This window comes from Hermetia illucens, chromosome 1 (genome assembly GCF_905115235.1).
Source record: "Hermetia illucens chromosome 1, iHerIll2.2.curated.20191125, whole genome shotgun sequence".
NCBI classification, from domain to species: domain Eukaryota; kingdom Metazoa; phylum Arthropoda; class Insecta; order Diptera; family Stratiomyidae; genus Hermetia; species Hermetia illucens.
The window spans coordinates 204007883-204023464 of NC_051849.1; the positions used below are offsets into that span (position 1 = coordinate 204007883).

Below are 15582 nucleotides of genomic sequence, written 5' to 3' on the forward strand. Positions count from 1 at the left end.
TCCGCTCAACAGCCTCGTAGAAGGTATCCTTCTCCGACTCTACAGTCTCCTCTGTAGGGGCGTGAACGTTTATGAGGCTTGTATTTCTAAATTTGCTTCGCAAACACAGAGTGCATAACCTTTTGCTTATATTTCTAAAGCCAAACCCACTCCGAGCAAATGGTTTACTGGATGGCCACTATAATATATGGTGTAGAGGCTCTTCTCCAGGAAACCGGTCCCTGTCTAGCGCATCTCTTGCAACGCTGTTACATCGGCCTTATATTGGGCCAGGGTATCGGCTAGTAGCTGGGCAGCATTCGGTCTGCACAGGTAGCGCACGTTCTATGAGCAAATGCGCAAATGATTAATCCGTTGTCCTTGCCGGATTCGTCGTTTTAAATTCCATCCTGTCCGAGGCTCCTTCTGTGGCTGCGTTACATCGGTTTTCCACGAACGGTTGTCCGCCCTACCCAACCCCCAACCTAGAGGACCAGTTGGTTCAATTTGTCCCGTTTTTAGACGCGGGAGACTCGCCTTCATCCTTCTCCGTCTGCAGTTTTTCATTACGAAAGAACTCCCCGCCCTGGCACCTATACTATACTTCCCTTTGACCCCCCTACCGAAATGGTGATGGATTTTGTTAAACAACTGTGAAAACTAGTGTTTGATCAGAGGATTTTAAAAAATATGCATTTTTCCCAAAAGGCCGGACAGTCAAAAGTAAGGGTTCGATTTTTCATTTAAAAAAAGGTCGTTTCTCAGCTATAAAACGGTCATTTTTGATCGAAAAAAAATCGAAGGATTAAACACTATATTTTTGTGTTTTGAATAAGCCCACTAAGTTTCGAAAAAATTGGTTTACTAGTTTTCCAGTAATTTTGGTCACCAGCTAAAAGTATGTCATTTGTAGAAAAACACATTTAAAGTTTGAACTTCTGGCAGTTTACGGAACGGATTTTTCTCTTTCAACGATCATGTCTCAGTCAATTTCATTCGGCTCGATTTGTAATTTTAAGGACATATTCTCAGTTAGTTATACTTGAAAATCAATAAGAAACCTTTTCCTGCTTTTCAAAGTTACAAGTGGGTTAACCCCTTAACCGGGCTAAGTAGCCAAAGACACCCAACTGGCCAAAGTGCCCTTCATCCCACCCTCTGGTCGGCCGAATCAAAGGCATTTTTGACATCAAGCACAAGTACTTATCAACTGACATCACTGTTCGAGTCAGGTCCACGACCATTACTATCGCATTGACAGTAGAACGCGCTCGCGTAAATTCATATTGTCGCTTTGGTAGACCCCCCATAAGCAGCATAAACCAGACTCAGACAGGGATTTCAGGTTATATTTAGGGTGTCGGTAGCAGAACTAATTTCTGTCTCTTACACTAGGCAGGAAACACTCCTTTCATCATGCACGAATCAAATATGCTCTTGCAAAGTTGAGAGCTTCGTTTGTAATCTCGTCAGATCCCGAAAAATTCTTACTTTCAATGCCTCGATAAATCTTCCGCAGTTCTTCCTTAGTAGATATTGAGAAGTCGCCTCATCATTGAATGAGGCCCATTCTCCTTCTGTTAAGAAAAAAGAGTTGCAATAGGAGTCGTGGGCATTTTCTTGCATCGAATTATGCTATATAAACTATATAAGCAGCGTCCTAAAAATCCAAAATGAACTGACACAAAGCATTCCTATAGTGTCAGGACTAAAGCAAGCGGATGGTATTGCCCCCACCCTCTTTACCTTCATGCCCAGATACGTCGTCAGGAAGGTGGCTTCAGTTGATACCAGAGGGTCACTGGTAGAATCCGCATAACTGGTGGTGTACGCAGATAACGTGGATATTTTTGCTTGATCGATGCTTCCTGCGAAGGAAGTGCTGAGCAACTCGAGTCAGCAGCGAATGAAGTGGGGCTCAGAGTCAATGAATCCAAAACGAAATGCATGACCAAAACTCGAAAGGCGGCTGCTGGAATGCAACAAATTGTAATGGGCAAACATATTTTCGAACAGTGGACCAATTCGTCTACCTAGGAGCCCCCCTCCCACGAAATCCAAAGGCGAATTGCTACTGCCCATAACGCATTTTATGCGGTCCTCCCCATAGTGAGATTGGGAAAAGTACGAAGATGCCATAAACTATGCATCTACAAGATAATAATTTGTCCCGCGCTCAGGTATGGATGCGAGACGTGGACCTTGACGCAAATTTCGGAAAAGCATGTATGAATTATTTGACGACTCACCAGCATCGACACTTGTCAAAATCCGGAAATCGCAATGGACTGGCCACATCGAACGATTGCACAAGAAGGATTCCAAAACCAGTACTGAAAGGTAGAGCCAATGGTACCCGACCAAAAGAGAAGGAAAGGAAACATTGGGCGGACTCAGTGGTCACAGATGGCAGATCAATTCTAAAATTTTCTATCTGGATGTGGTTTTTGGATCGAGATTATTGGAAGCGATGCATCCGGGAAACCAAGGCTCGATCTGGGCTTTAACGGCATTGACGAAGAAGGTAGCGCCCTTTGCGCTCCTTTTAGCATCGAAGCAGATAACATTCTAAAGGTTACTTTGCAGACCCTGGTATTCTTTCGCCAGGTTTTTCGCGAGTCACTTCATCCGTTTCCAGTGTCGATAAAGATGGCTTAGTTGTCGCTACCGGTGTAGTGCTCATTCATCCCCCAGACGATTTCTCTCAACAGCCAGGGACTGAAATATGTTAGATTGACAATTAAACTAACCCTTTAGTCTGGAAGATCAGAGCGCATCGAATCTTGGCTAGTGTAATGCCCCCGGTGTACGTCACTCGGGTTCACCACTCCAAGGCTTATGAACTTTAGCGTCCAACTGGAAACTTTTTCCTATATTGCAGTACTTTGGCATTAGAAGGAACTTAGTAGCTATCGATATGGACGCTGTGCATTATTTCCCCTATAAAACAGGTTTCTATAAATACAAAGCTTGTATGGCTTGCCTTCATGCCCAAATCACAGTGTTACCAGACGTATTCTTTACCCAAATTGCGCTACTGTAATTTTGGTATGGTTCACAAATTATCACCATGTCTACATTCGGGATAATTTGGAAGAACGGAGTATAGAATGACTCCAATTACCATTTACTCTATCTAAACAAATCGTTCACACAAACAGCAACAAACCCTAAATATGGAGGTATTAGCCCATCTCAGTATCTTAGTTTTCGGTCGAAAGAGCATATCATTTTCTAAAAAGGATCTTCAATGGTAAGTTAAGGCCAGGATTAGGTTAAGACTGCAGTACTGCGCACGTACGCACGTGCTCGGGGCATATGAGATATAATAATTCACCTTTAGGAACTCTGTCTTCTGACTATTTCGAATCCGAAATTTAACTTTTTTTATTTTATTAGAAAGCGCGTGTCGTCCTTCCTACTGTCCTCTATGGTTCTGAGTGTTGGCTGACTTTGAAAGACAATGAATGCCGTTTCGCCGTAATTGAGACGAAGAAGTTACGTTGGGCCAGTGAAATAGGCAGGTCGAAACAATGAAAGCTTGATACGCTGGATGGTGATTTGAAAACATCGCGCCTGCATTCAGATGAGGCTTTTGATAGAGTAAAATGGCGCAACCGATCAAGACTTGCCGACCCCACTTCTGAAGGGGACAAAGGCTGAAGAAGAAAAAGAATTTCACCTGGGTCTACGGAACTTTTGCCATTGCAAGGTTTAACCATTGAAGACTGCTTCAAGCTTACGAAAGCTTGTATATCAGTCTCGCTGGAAGAGGAGAATTAGAGTGCAAAAAGTGATTCTGGGACTACTTCAGGCAACAAAGTCTCTGATTATGGTGTGCACAACAAAAGAAATAGAACGATTGCTTGAAGATGGACCTGCCCTGGTTATGGAATCTAGTCACCATCTCTAGGAATACAGTACTCACGCGGTTAATCCGGGATAGTAATGCTCTAGATTCGACATTTCGTTCCTATGTCTATGAACTAATATTTCGGCGTCAGGTTTGTCTTTTCAGTGAATCAGGGTATCGTGAGGAAGAGAGTTATGTCTAGATTCATCGGTTTTACTCAATTTAGTATTTCTGCGTGTAGTTTCAGTGACAAGATTGATTGTTTGTTGGCTAATGGATGTTGCAAGACCACATTTGTTCCCTAGTTAGTATGAGCGAATCATCTGAATGTGGTAAGCTGTAGCCTTTTAAGTTGATCAGACGTAGAAAGTTTCTTTTAACCGCGAAATTGTTTGACAGGCCTGAAAGAGTTTTTTGGAAACATCTGCTTGATTTTATCGGACACCATGAAGTGGTCAAGTGTTGACTGATTACATGGCCTAGTAGGTGAATAGGGGAGTAGTATGCCAAGGCTAGGTAGTGGACAAGTCTTATTGAGCTAATTATAAAGGGCATTCCCATTCTGGATGGTGGTTGTGTCGCCACAGGAAATACACCTTTAATCAAAGCTCCGCCAATTATGATCAGTAGTTAACTGGAGGTTGCTCGAAATTTTGATCTCTTGGCTCAAACCACAACCATACTAGATTTAGTCTAAACACACTTTTGAGATGGCCAAAAGTAACTTCCTTGTGAAGTATTTACTTCCTAAATTTTTGAAGCTCCTGAGTAAACTCAAATGTGGCAATGAGAAATCCCGATTGGGACTTAAAAGATAGTTGGACAGTTGGGTTCACGTTATGGAAGAGTTTATCCCTTCTGGTTACAATGTTTGTGATGGACCTAACTAGGATTTGTGGATAAGGAGCCTTCATTCCATCCATTGGGCCAAAGGTCAAGGTAGTAGAGAAGAGAAGTTCATACGGCAATGCACTCTATACTATGATGGGAGTGGGGATTCATAGGGATCGTTTGATGGATAATGCAATATCTGAATATCTATAATCCCCGAATTTGTAACCCCGTACAGAACTTACTGTGCGCTTTTGTTCCCAATTCTTCTGGAGAGTATGTGCTTTACTAAAAAAAGTTTATTGGGTACATTTTTGGCCGGCATACATTATCACAATGGTACGCGAGTAAATTCTATGGACCTCCAAAATCTATTATGAAATTCAATTACAAAATACCGGTTCATATTCTACTCGTATTATCTAGTAACTATTTATAATATCATAGATTCCTAGTTGCTCATTGTTACTGAGACTTTCTCCCGTGTAGGTCACACACTCATTGTTCAGATTTAAATGTTACTTTCAACGACATAATGTAGTACATGCGTGCATGTTTCCGCATCTATTTATTCATTCAAACGTAATTCTATTTTACGGATTTATTTTTTATTCATAGATTGTACCTGTTGCACTCGACATACCTATATGTGAGGGGCATAAAATGTTAATTACTCTTGCAATCATGGTACGTGCAACAAATTATCAATTTGGGAGATTAAAATAAAACTTGCGGAAGTAAAGATGTGATGAGAACGCAATATGTTTCCCTTTTAACCTTCCTTTCTCGTAGCGTGGTGTGGCTGATCAGTGAATTTATGTCGCTCTGGCTTTTTTGAATGTTTCTGGGATTAACTTTAGACATGCGTTGGTCCAGGTCGTTGGCAGTAAGCCGGATCAATCTCTTTGTCCCGGATTCGAATTCCGCTCGCTTCATGAATGTTTGTACTTATCTTTGTGTTTGTCCAGTTGCAGTAGGCTTACTTTCTGAAGTATATTATACTCAAGCAGCATCATTCAAATATAAAATGAGGAAAAATAAGGGAGAGACATACTCTTGGAAACGGAGTACAAACAATTGGGAGTATATTAGGGATTCAAGAGGTTGAAGCAATGCTACTGACTTTTGTGTGAAAGGTTCCTAGCCAAATTATTTGGATGTGTGACAAGTTTATCAGAATATATCCCTTCCAATTGGTGAATGCTGATATAGATAATATAATTGCTCCCAGTAGCTTAGACTGCACTGTTCAATAGTTCCATGTTTTTCGTGAATCCCAACCGATCAGGAGAAATAATTTTGTTTTCACCTAATTATTTCAGGAGCTTAGACACTAGCAGTTTTTCGAATAGCTTTGGTAACGAAAGCGGCAGTGTAATGTGTCCAGCTGTTATCTGACGATCGGATTGCTGGCTCGATCATAGAATTAAATTTCTTCAACGCCCTCAAAAGAGGATAATTCGAGGCTGGCAGAGGGATTAGGTTTTCAAGGAATCACTTTAAATCCTTATTTTGCTCCTTTTTCAATACTGTGGCTAGTTTCTAGCTGTTGCCTAATTAGTTTTCAGGATTTGATCAAATCGATCACCGAGTTGACTCAACGCATTGGGATGTTATGTCACTGGGCGCACTGAAGCGTAATTCCCTCCGCTCGCCCTTTCTTCTGGGAATGTTTGCCTCCCTGACGAAAACTTTCAGGCGAAATATCGAGACCTTCTTTGGCCCGGCTCTGACGTCTAACGACCTCGCTCCAGGACTTTGTAAGGTCCGTCATATGGTGGTTGCAAAGGCCTCCGGGAGACGTCGGTCCTTGTCAAGAGGGGAGTGCACGACTCAAGATGGCTGGACACGCTGTCGACGCTTTTCACATGATTGGTAGATGCCGGTGGTTTGATACGGCGGAGGAGGCCGATTGGGTTTACAGTCGACCACACGTCGAGAACTGGGCTGCTGGGGAGCCTCAGGTTCGCTCCGTATACAAGTTCCGCGGGGCTTGCAGTAAACTCTTCGCGGCTGATTGCTCACTGACCAAGTACAGTGCCGAAGGCTTTAGCAAAGTCAGTGTAAATGGTATGCACTTCTTGCCGTGAATTTAGACATTTGACGACAAAGTCGGTAAAGTCAAGCAGGTTGGAGGCAGTGGACCAACGTTTAACAAAGCCGTGTTGTTCTTTCACTATATGTTGGCCAAAGTGGGTGAACAACCAGTCTGACATATCTTTCCAGGATTTTGGAACAGTAGGAGAGTAGGGAAATGGAACGGTAATTCTTGGCAACTGTACGATCGCCACTTTTGTGTATGGGGATGATGAGAGCCTCTTTCCCCAAGCCGGGAAAATGATTCTCTTCGAGGCTTTTGTTGAAAATAAGGAATAGGCGAACGGAGATGGGCTTACCAGTTTTGAGCGAAAAGAGGTCTGGAAGATCATCGTAGCCAGTTCCGACATTGGCATCAAGATTGCCAATGGGGTACTCGACAAGGATAGGAGTAAGAAGAGGAATGGTAGGCGATGCGGGGCAGGCTACATCCACTATCGGGAGGGATTCGGAGGAAGGAGGGGGGACATAGACTGACGAAAAGTAGCGGCAGAGTAAATCACAAGATAGTTGGGGGGAGTTAGCTGAGAAGCCAGAGAATTTAATGGACGGAGGGGATAACTGGGCAGGGCAGCGGGAGTAGCGAATGTGGGACTAAATTCAGGTTTTCGCGATTTAGTGAGTCTTCCACACTGGTCAAATATTCGTTTCTGAACTTACGTATTAAGGATTTGACCGAGGGACGTAGAGATTTGAAAAAAAAACTAAGTCAGCATCGTTTCTAGAAGACAGGAACTTCTTCCTCACTGTTTTTGACGTAGTTTTTTGTGAACTTCAGTGGTGAACCAGACCGGGTAAGACCGTAAGCACTTAGAAGAGAAGGGAACTTAACAAGAAGAAGATCAGATAAAATGGTATAGAAAGTGTTGAGTGCTTGGTCACACGTAAATGGACAGAGGAGGGCGACCCAGTTGATTGACGCCAGGGCTGGTAGGGTTGCGAGCGACAGGAGAGTGAAGTCGGGATATCTGAACATCGAACTCGAGAGCAGGATGATGTGCATCAGGGTAACGTAAGACGGAGCATGAAGGGATTGGGAAAAACAACGCACATGAAAATTAAAGAGGACAAGCTCAAGAGTGCGATCTAAGTATTTTCTAGAAAGGTTAAACTGGAGGGCGCCACAGGTGTACATGAAAGTGGATAGGGGAAGGGAAGGGTGGGCCGAGTTATCAGGGAGAGAGGGAAAGGCAGGAGTAATGGGGCAGGAGAGCATAGGAAGATTAAAGTCGCCACAGAATCTGTCGAAGAAATCCTCGTACAGAGAGGGCAGGCTTAGGCAGGGAAAATATACACACGATATGATAAAGGGACATACGTTTAGCGGAAAGATAGGTATGGTGACAGAATCGTAGGAGGAGGAGGAGGAATAAAGGATGATTTCGGCACGGAGAAGGGAACAGCTCCGCCAGTTGTTTTGCCAAGCCCAGCGCAGTCTCTGTCACAACGAAAGACAAAGTAACCTTCGAGAAGCTCAGAATCTAAAATTCTGTCATCCAGCCATGTTTCAGAAATGCAGATGACATGATGTAGGAATGCTAAGGCAGACAGTTTGAAATCCGACAGCTTGGTCCTTAGACCCCTTACATTTTGATAACAGAGTGTATAGCTGTCAGAATCATTCAAGTTCGGCGAGGCAGGCGGGCGGGCCCGAAATTTTCACGAAGTTTAGTCCTCTAATAAGGCCTGACGAAGACCCCCTGTGGCCAAAAGAAAGATTATACGATAGCATCGAAGTCGTCGGACACCTTTCGACTACAAATGAGTAACAGAGATAAATCAGGGTAATAATCACGGGCGAGGGCGATGATGATTTCTCGCGGGGTCCTGCACTGTACCGTTACGACCTTGAATGAAATTTTCTAACACTCTTCGAGGCCCAATCCAATCGGATTGTCGCACCAACGATCATTATTACTTTTCAAAATTTGGAATAAGTAACATATCGCTTATGCCTAGAACGTCAACTTCTAATCCAGATAATAAGAGTTTCGAAACTGAAAATTTCGCGTTAACCGAAAAAAATTTGAATAAAGCCCTTTTCAGGATTATCCTCGATCAGAATGCAAAAGGTCTTAGCTGAACCGGCCTACTCGCATACGTTGCGCTTTTAACCCGAGATAAACACTAAAAATGCATTTGTTCATACACGACATGCCATGTGCATCGCCAATGCTTGCAAAGTGTAAAGAAAACAATAACAAAAAGAAAGGATTAATGATCGTTTTTAAAAATTCGGAAATTTCTTTATTATTATATTTATTTGAATGGGTTTAAGAGTTTTCGGCAATTTAAAAGGTGGGGGGTTCTATGATTGACAATTTTGAAAGGAAAACTAACTTAATTTTTTTGGTGCTTTACGATGTCCCGCACCAAGTCAAAAAACCGCTGAACTTGTGGTTTTTTTTCAAAAAGCTTTGCTTCTAAAAATCAACTTCATTTTCAAATCTAGCTGTTTGACAGAGACCCGAATGAATAGTGAAGGGATGAAGTCAAATCTAGTCTTACTACGTACTACGATCAATCAGGCATTGTTTATATAACCAATTTCCACCCATCTGATTTTTACAAAAGCTATTTTTGTATTTTCCCTCCATTTACAAGAATGTAAGTTTTCATACCTCCGAACTATAAACATTTATTTGATAAATCACTACACATGCCAGCATCCAAGGCTTCTCTGTAATATTCCAGATTTACATTGGTTTTCATTACCAAACTGGCAATCAACAATCGAAACCCAAACATTGAATAAAAATATAAAATCTATTAAAATTTTCACTGCCGACATCGTTTAATTTGTGCTGCTTAAAATAAGTTTTAGTTTTCCTGGCGAAAATTGAAAATATACTTTTGAGAAATCGGGAACTGTGAAAAGTGCGTATATATATATATCAGTCTGCCGCAAATCCTCTTGGGTGTAACGGACTAAAAATAGTTTTACTTCATAGGGTGGTGGGTGAGAATCATTAGCAAAAAGTTTTCCATGTCTTTCGTGCATAAAATATGATCATTGTTAGGTCCAGAAAAGTTAGAATGAGAAGATACTGAATAAATACTAAATAAATACCTTTTCCGGAAAAATCGTACATGGAATAAGTAGCTATGTAGCATCGTTTGCTCAAAAGTTTTGCAATCTTCTATTATTCGGAGATTTATCACAATTTAGATGGAATCTTTGCTTCCCCATGTACTATGATACATACGAACAAGTAAAAAGATATTCATCTTGTGCGGAAATTTGTGAAAAATGATTCACTGTAAAGCACCCTGCCAGCTCCCAGTCATTCCCATAGTGTCGTGACACACCAGATGTATTCTATGGGACCGAAATAACGTACTACAATGATGACCACGTTAGCCTAGTTCTAGGTTAAATATGACGTAACTGAAACGCAAACACCAATTTGTTAACTTAAAACACGGCGATGATGTCGACAAGGCTATAAAGTCATTGATTTTTGGATAATATTTTGAATTAAAAGGTATTTCGGGAGAATAGGAACTCTAGAGTAAAGCTATGCACGGGAATTGTTGACACAGAAGCGTGTGAAGCAATTTCTACTAGGATTATATAGTACCAGCCCCAAAAATTAGAAAACAAGTCGGTCAACCAGAAGCTAGGCGCTTCAGGTATCAAAGATCTTGTGTATTTCTTTGTATGTGGTAGGCCCCAAGTTTGGATGGCATCCCCAACCAAGCTTTGAAACTGGCAGCGAAGACTAGGCCCGACCTTTTCGCCAACACCTTCAAGGCGTGCCTAAAAGAAGGAGTATTCCATGTCCAGTAGAAAAAGCAAAAGTTAGTGTTACTTCCGCAACCTGGCAAGCCACCTGGAAACCCAGCATCATATCATCCTATCTGCCTGCTGGATACAATAGGAAAGATGATGGAGAGAGTTTAGCGAATTTATTGGAAAACTGCCTCTCAGAGTGGACTCTGTGGTACGGGACGGATGAGGGCCCCAAAGAGTACATCGTCACAGCCGGGGTACCACAGGGATCGGTACTTGGTCCTCTATTGTGGAATGTATAATGGGGTGCTCGCTCTTCCTGTGCCAGAGGGAACTACGATTGTCGGCTTTGCTGATGACCTTGTTGTGGCTGTTACAGCAAAACACGGAGAAAATGTTGAGGTCTACGCGACGGAAACAGTAAGAACGGTAAACTCCTGGCTAGAAAGAACCGCGCTGACCTTGGCGGACGCGCAAACGAAAGTGGTCTTAATAACCAATCGCAGGAAAAATAACACTGTGGAAGTCGGTGGTATCGAAGCCGGCTATCAAATACCTGGGGGTGATAACTGACACTAAATTGAGCTTTAGGGAACACCTAGAGTATGCATACCAAAAGGCAGCCAGTACGACCGCGGCACTTGGAAAAATGTTACCGAATATTGGTGGTCCGAAACACTGTCACAGATTGCTTCTAGCCGGAGTGGTGCGTTATATCCTGCTTTACTCGGGACCTGTCTGGGCACAGACGCTTGTAAACTCTCAGAGACGGAAGCAGGTGAACTCGATTTAACGGCTGATGGCTTTAAGATGGAAACAACGATTTCCTCTCGTAATAATTCCACAGTCTATCGACTTGTTCCGGGGGTCGTCTCCTGGATGGTAGCCCAAAGCTACAACTCTACTTCGGTAATGCTTCAGCAGGTTCCCAATAAAGCCTGGAAAACTACAAGATATCCGACTTTGAAAAAGGCCAGATATTTCAGATTAGATTTGAATACGACGCATTTTTTTGTTTTTTTGCGAGATGTGTTCCAAATTATCTGCATCCTTCTTCCTGGCAGACCAACGACCCTGCAATTTCTGCATATGCAGCTTTTTATATGGTGGACATTAACCTTCGCACTAGACGTGTCTGCTATCCTTGAATAAAATCTATAGCTAAACTGGAAGCTTTTCCTTTTAATAGTTTTACTTAACTATTTTGGATTGCGCGTTGTACACCAATACTGCAATATTACCAGATCTGTAGTTGATGAGGCTTCTACTATTCAGACGGTCATCCATGGCTGTGGTTAACAATTTTTCTTTGCCCTCCGCTTTTCTTCTAAATGCTCTTTACAGCCATGTACGGCAGCCTTTATTTTGGGCTGTTATGCGGTTTCAAAACCCTATGTGTTGTGGTACATGATCCCCAGCAGTTCTGCTCATTCACATATTGATTTTTTATAAACGGAGATAAGTCACGTAAGGGACCTTACACTTTGAATTGTTTTTTGCAGACTTGTGAATTTTGATGCGAGAATGTACCTTTTGAGGTGTCAACTTTGGCGCCCTCAACAAAATAGCTAAACAATGAGAATTAAAAAAAAAATGTTTCTTGTGGTTTCAAAGGATAGATTAATTGGCAAGAAATACCGTATTTAATAAAGAAGCTGCAAAAATATCACAAAGCCCTCTAAGGCCTTAAAGAATGACGTTTGGAATTTGGTTGGGCGTATGGAAGATAGTTACGTTAAAGTTCATTGAGCTTAGGTATCACTTTTGGCCTGTGGGGAGTTGCCAAATCTCCCATCAGGCGCGTCCTTCGTGCGGATAAGGGAATGCTGTGTGGATACGTTATAGGCATGCACATGCCCCGACAAGGAGAGTACGTGTATGAGCAGGCCTGGTAGTTGGGAAGTAAACTTTCAACCGTGGATCAAAATTGACTATGGGCATGACACCCAGAAATCAAACCAAATATGGAAGTCGAGAAAGGGCTTCGGAGACCCAGTGCCGGCAGTTTTTGGGAATGGGCAAGCGGGCTCCCGGCCGTCGATATCCAGCGACCGTAAACTTAACTGCTTTGGCATCAAACGCTACAAGAGATCTTAGTGGAGTGGAAACGAGATCTACAACGGATCCAAAAGTTCAAAACTTGGGAGGTCACCACTGAGTGCAACATCCTAGGCAGTCGAGATTCGCCTCGGAACTCGGAACAGAATTTGGAGAGTCTCCGGACTGACGCGTAAATCAACTCTGTAAGTTCATTAAGGAGAGGCGGAATATCTACCAAAATATCAGACTTCTGATACGTGGCATTAAGTTGTCCTATATTACGGCGATGGAGAGCAGACATGCCCAAGCGTCATGTGGCAAAGTCACGCGGGTGACGCAGGTGAGATAAGTTAGAATCCGGGCAAACGGAGTAGGATGGAATAACTGAATCCCTTGGTGGGTATCTTCGCCGAAGATGAAACCTTCGCGGAGCTGGACATCCTACAAGCCAATGTTGGATACGTGCCCACCTTCCAAAGCAGAGAGCTAGGCTTAATCTTCGATCCGACCTACCTCAGTCCCTCATTGGCGAGAGGGATGATCTGGCGGGTGAGTGAACACTACACCCACAGTGACCACCAGGCCATCCTTCTCGACGTCAGGACCGGGGATGGCGACTGTCGAGTGAGCAAAAGAAGCGGAAAAACTAAGATAGCTGGGTGGTCTTAGAAAGAGATTACAAACCGAACAGTATGTCGCTGGAAAAAGTGACTCAGTTATTTCAATGGGTAAATAAGGCCTTTGACTGTACAATGCTACCACGGAAGTTTTACCACAATAGGAAACCAAACTACTGGTTGAACCAAGAAATCGCGCTATTGAGGGCATCATGTCTGCGACCGAGGAAGCTTTGCCAAAGGACCAAAGGAAAGCCAGATGTGCCTTCAAGTAAATACAAACCCGTGGGGCGCTGTTTATAAGGTTGTAATCAACAAGATTCGTGGAGAAAAATCACCCCGAGTGACGTGCCTACGATTCTTGTTCAAAATAATCGCACTTCTTTTCCCACAACAGGAAAAAAGTGGACCTCAACCAACGGTGCAACAGAGCGTCTTCACAATACCCGGGGTTACCGAGGAGGAACTAAGGGAGGTCTGTGGACAAATTGGGGATAGTAAGGCTCCGGGATTGGATGCGATTCCGAACAAAGCCCTGAAGTTGGCATGGTTCATAAGAACATTCAAAGTGTGTGTGGAAGGAGTGTTTCCCGAACAGTGAAAAAGGCAGAGGTTGGTCTTGTTCCTTAAACCCCAAAAACCACCTGGCGCGCTCTCTTCATATTGCCCTACCTCTCATTTAGACATTATGGGGAGATGATGGAGAGGGTGGTTTACAACAGGCTGCGTTCGTTTGTCGATCTAGCGGGTGGTCTATCGGAGTGGTAGTACGGGTTTTACAGAGCGCGGTCCACAGTCGATGTCATTACAATGGTCATAGGCTGTGAGGCATCGGCTGCTGGCCGCTGCAACACCGTCAAAATCCGGGTTGGTAATTACGAGGTCGTTTCAAAATCGATCATTAGATACTTGGGGATAATAATCGATGCCAAGTTGAGCTTCAATGGGCACCTGTACTATGCGCGCGAAAGGGCAGCAAAGGCTAGCTCATCTCTAGCAAGGATGGTGCCCAATATTGGAGGGCCAACATCTAGTCACCGGCTGATTGCAGGGGTGGTGAAATCCATCCTACTACACGCGGCTCCTGTCTGAGCGTGCGAACTGGATAACACATTGAGCTAGGGAAGGTTAAGTTCGGCATAGCCGCCAATCGTATTGAGGTTGTGCAGTGGGTATAGGACGGCATCTGGTAGGGCAGTGTATGTCTTCGCGGGGATGATTCCCTTGGATCTGCTAGCGAATGAGACATACCGTCTCTATCGGAGGAGGGTGAATTCATCCGAAGTGACTGCGGGCTTCCGAAAGGCCACTAGGAAGGAGCTGTAGAAGAGATGGAAGCAACGGTGGGATACTTCCGACCCATGCACTGATCCCGTGTATTGAAAGATGAGTCGAGCGCAAACATGGAGAATTGAATTACCTATCGCAATTCCTTACGGGACTCGGTGGATACAGGAAGTACTTGGATCGCGTCGGATTGGATGTGGGGACTCATCCATTCATGTCTCGCATTTTCCGCTACACTCGAGGACCCGGAACATGTTATGTTCCACTGTCCAAGAAGATATTTATTTCAGATTTAGAGATAGATAGGAAGACCCGTGTTGAATACTCTCGTTCTAGAACTCGCAGTCAGTTGATGAACTTACTTTTGTTCAATAATGTGGCCACTCCATTCTTTCACCTTAATTTCTACTATTTCCCAAAAACGTCAGGAATCCGCACATGATCCACCTGATCAGGAGGTTGAAGCAGGTCTTTCTGTCCCAGCCTTAGAATAGCAAATGGAATATTATCTCCATCTTTAAAGTTGGCGTAATGATTCATAAGTTTCTTCCAACTCGATTGTATTCCAAACTGAGAAATTGAGTCTGAAGTTGACTTTAAGAAGTATAGTTTCTCCCCCACCTTTCTAGTTTCGAAAATTCAAATCACTTACTTTAATTTTAATGCGGTAAATAACAAGGATTCTAGCTAGGGTAACGAAAAGACTAATTCTTATCTTCTTTTTTGCAGTTGATGCTTTAAGATGCTGGAGATGTTCCAGTGACGCAACTGGAGGCAACTTCTGTAACGATCCTTTCCAAGGACGAGACTACACCCAGAACCCATCGTACCAGAGTGCCCTCGTTGAATGCTCGTACCCAGTTGGTGGACCAAGTGCCTTTGGACCAAATGCACAACCTGCTTGCAAAAAGACAATTCAAAAAGGTAAGTTTTGTGAAGTCATTATCATTATTTCCGAGAGATATGATTCGAAACTGCAATAAAAAAATTGAAGGGTTTAGTAGGGCTCTCCTACTGATTGATTGTGACCATATTGCTATTTATTAAGAGCAGGCAATTCTTAGTAATTTTTATTTATAGTTCGTAGGAATTTCATGGGCCTAGTCATGTTGTTGGTACTGTACATGTAATATAATGGCCGAAAC

At 43.2% G+C, this 15582-nt stretch overlaps 1 protein-coding gene across 1 annotated transcript in view; it reads left to right on the forward strand.

The window, feature by feature from the left end:
* The window catches only part of LOC119646226, an 88667-nt gene that overhangs the window by 41746 nt on the left and 31339 nt on the right, over nucleotides 1–15582 (forward strand). Inside the window, exon 2 of the mRNA XM_038046614.1 lies at nucleotides 15167–15361. Within this exon, the coding sequence (XP_037902542.1) occupies nucleotides 15167–15361 (195 nt within the window). The remainder of the gene's footprint in view (nucleotides 1–15166; nucleotides 15362–15582) is intronic.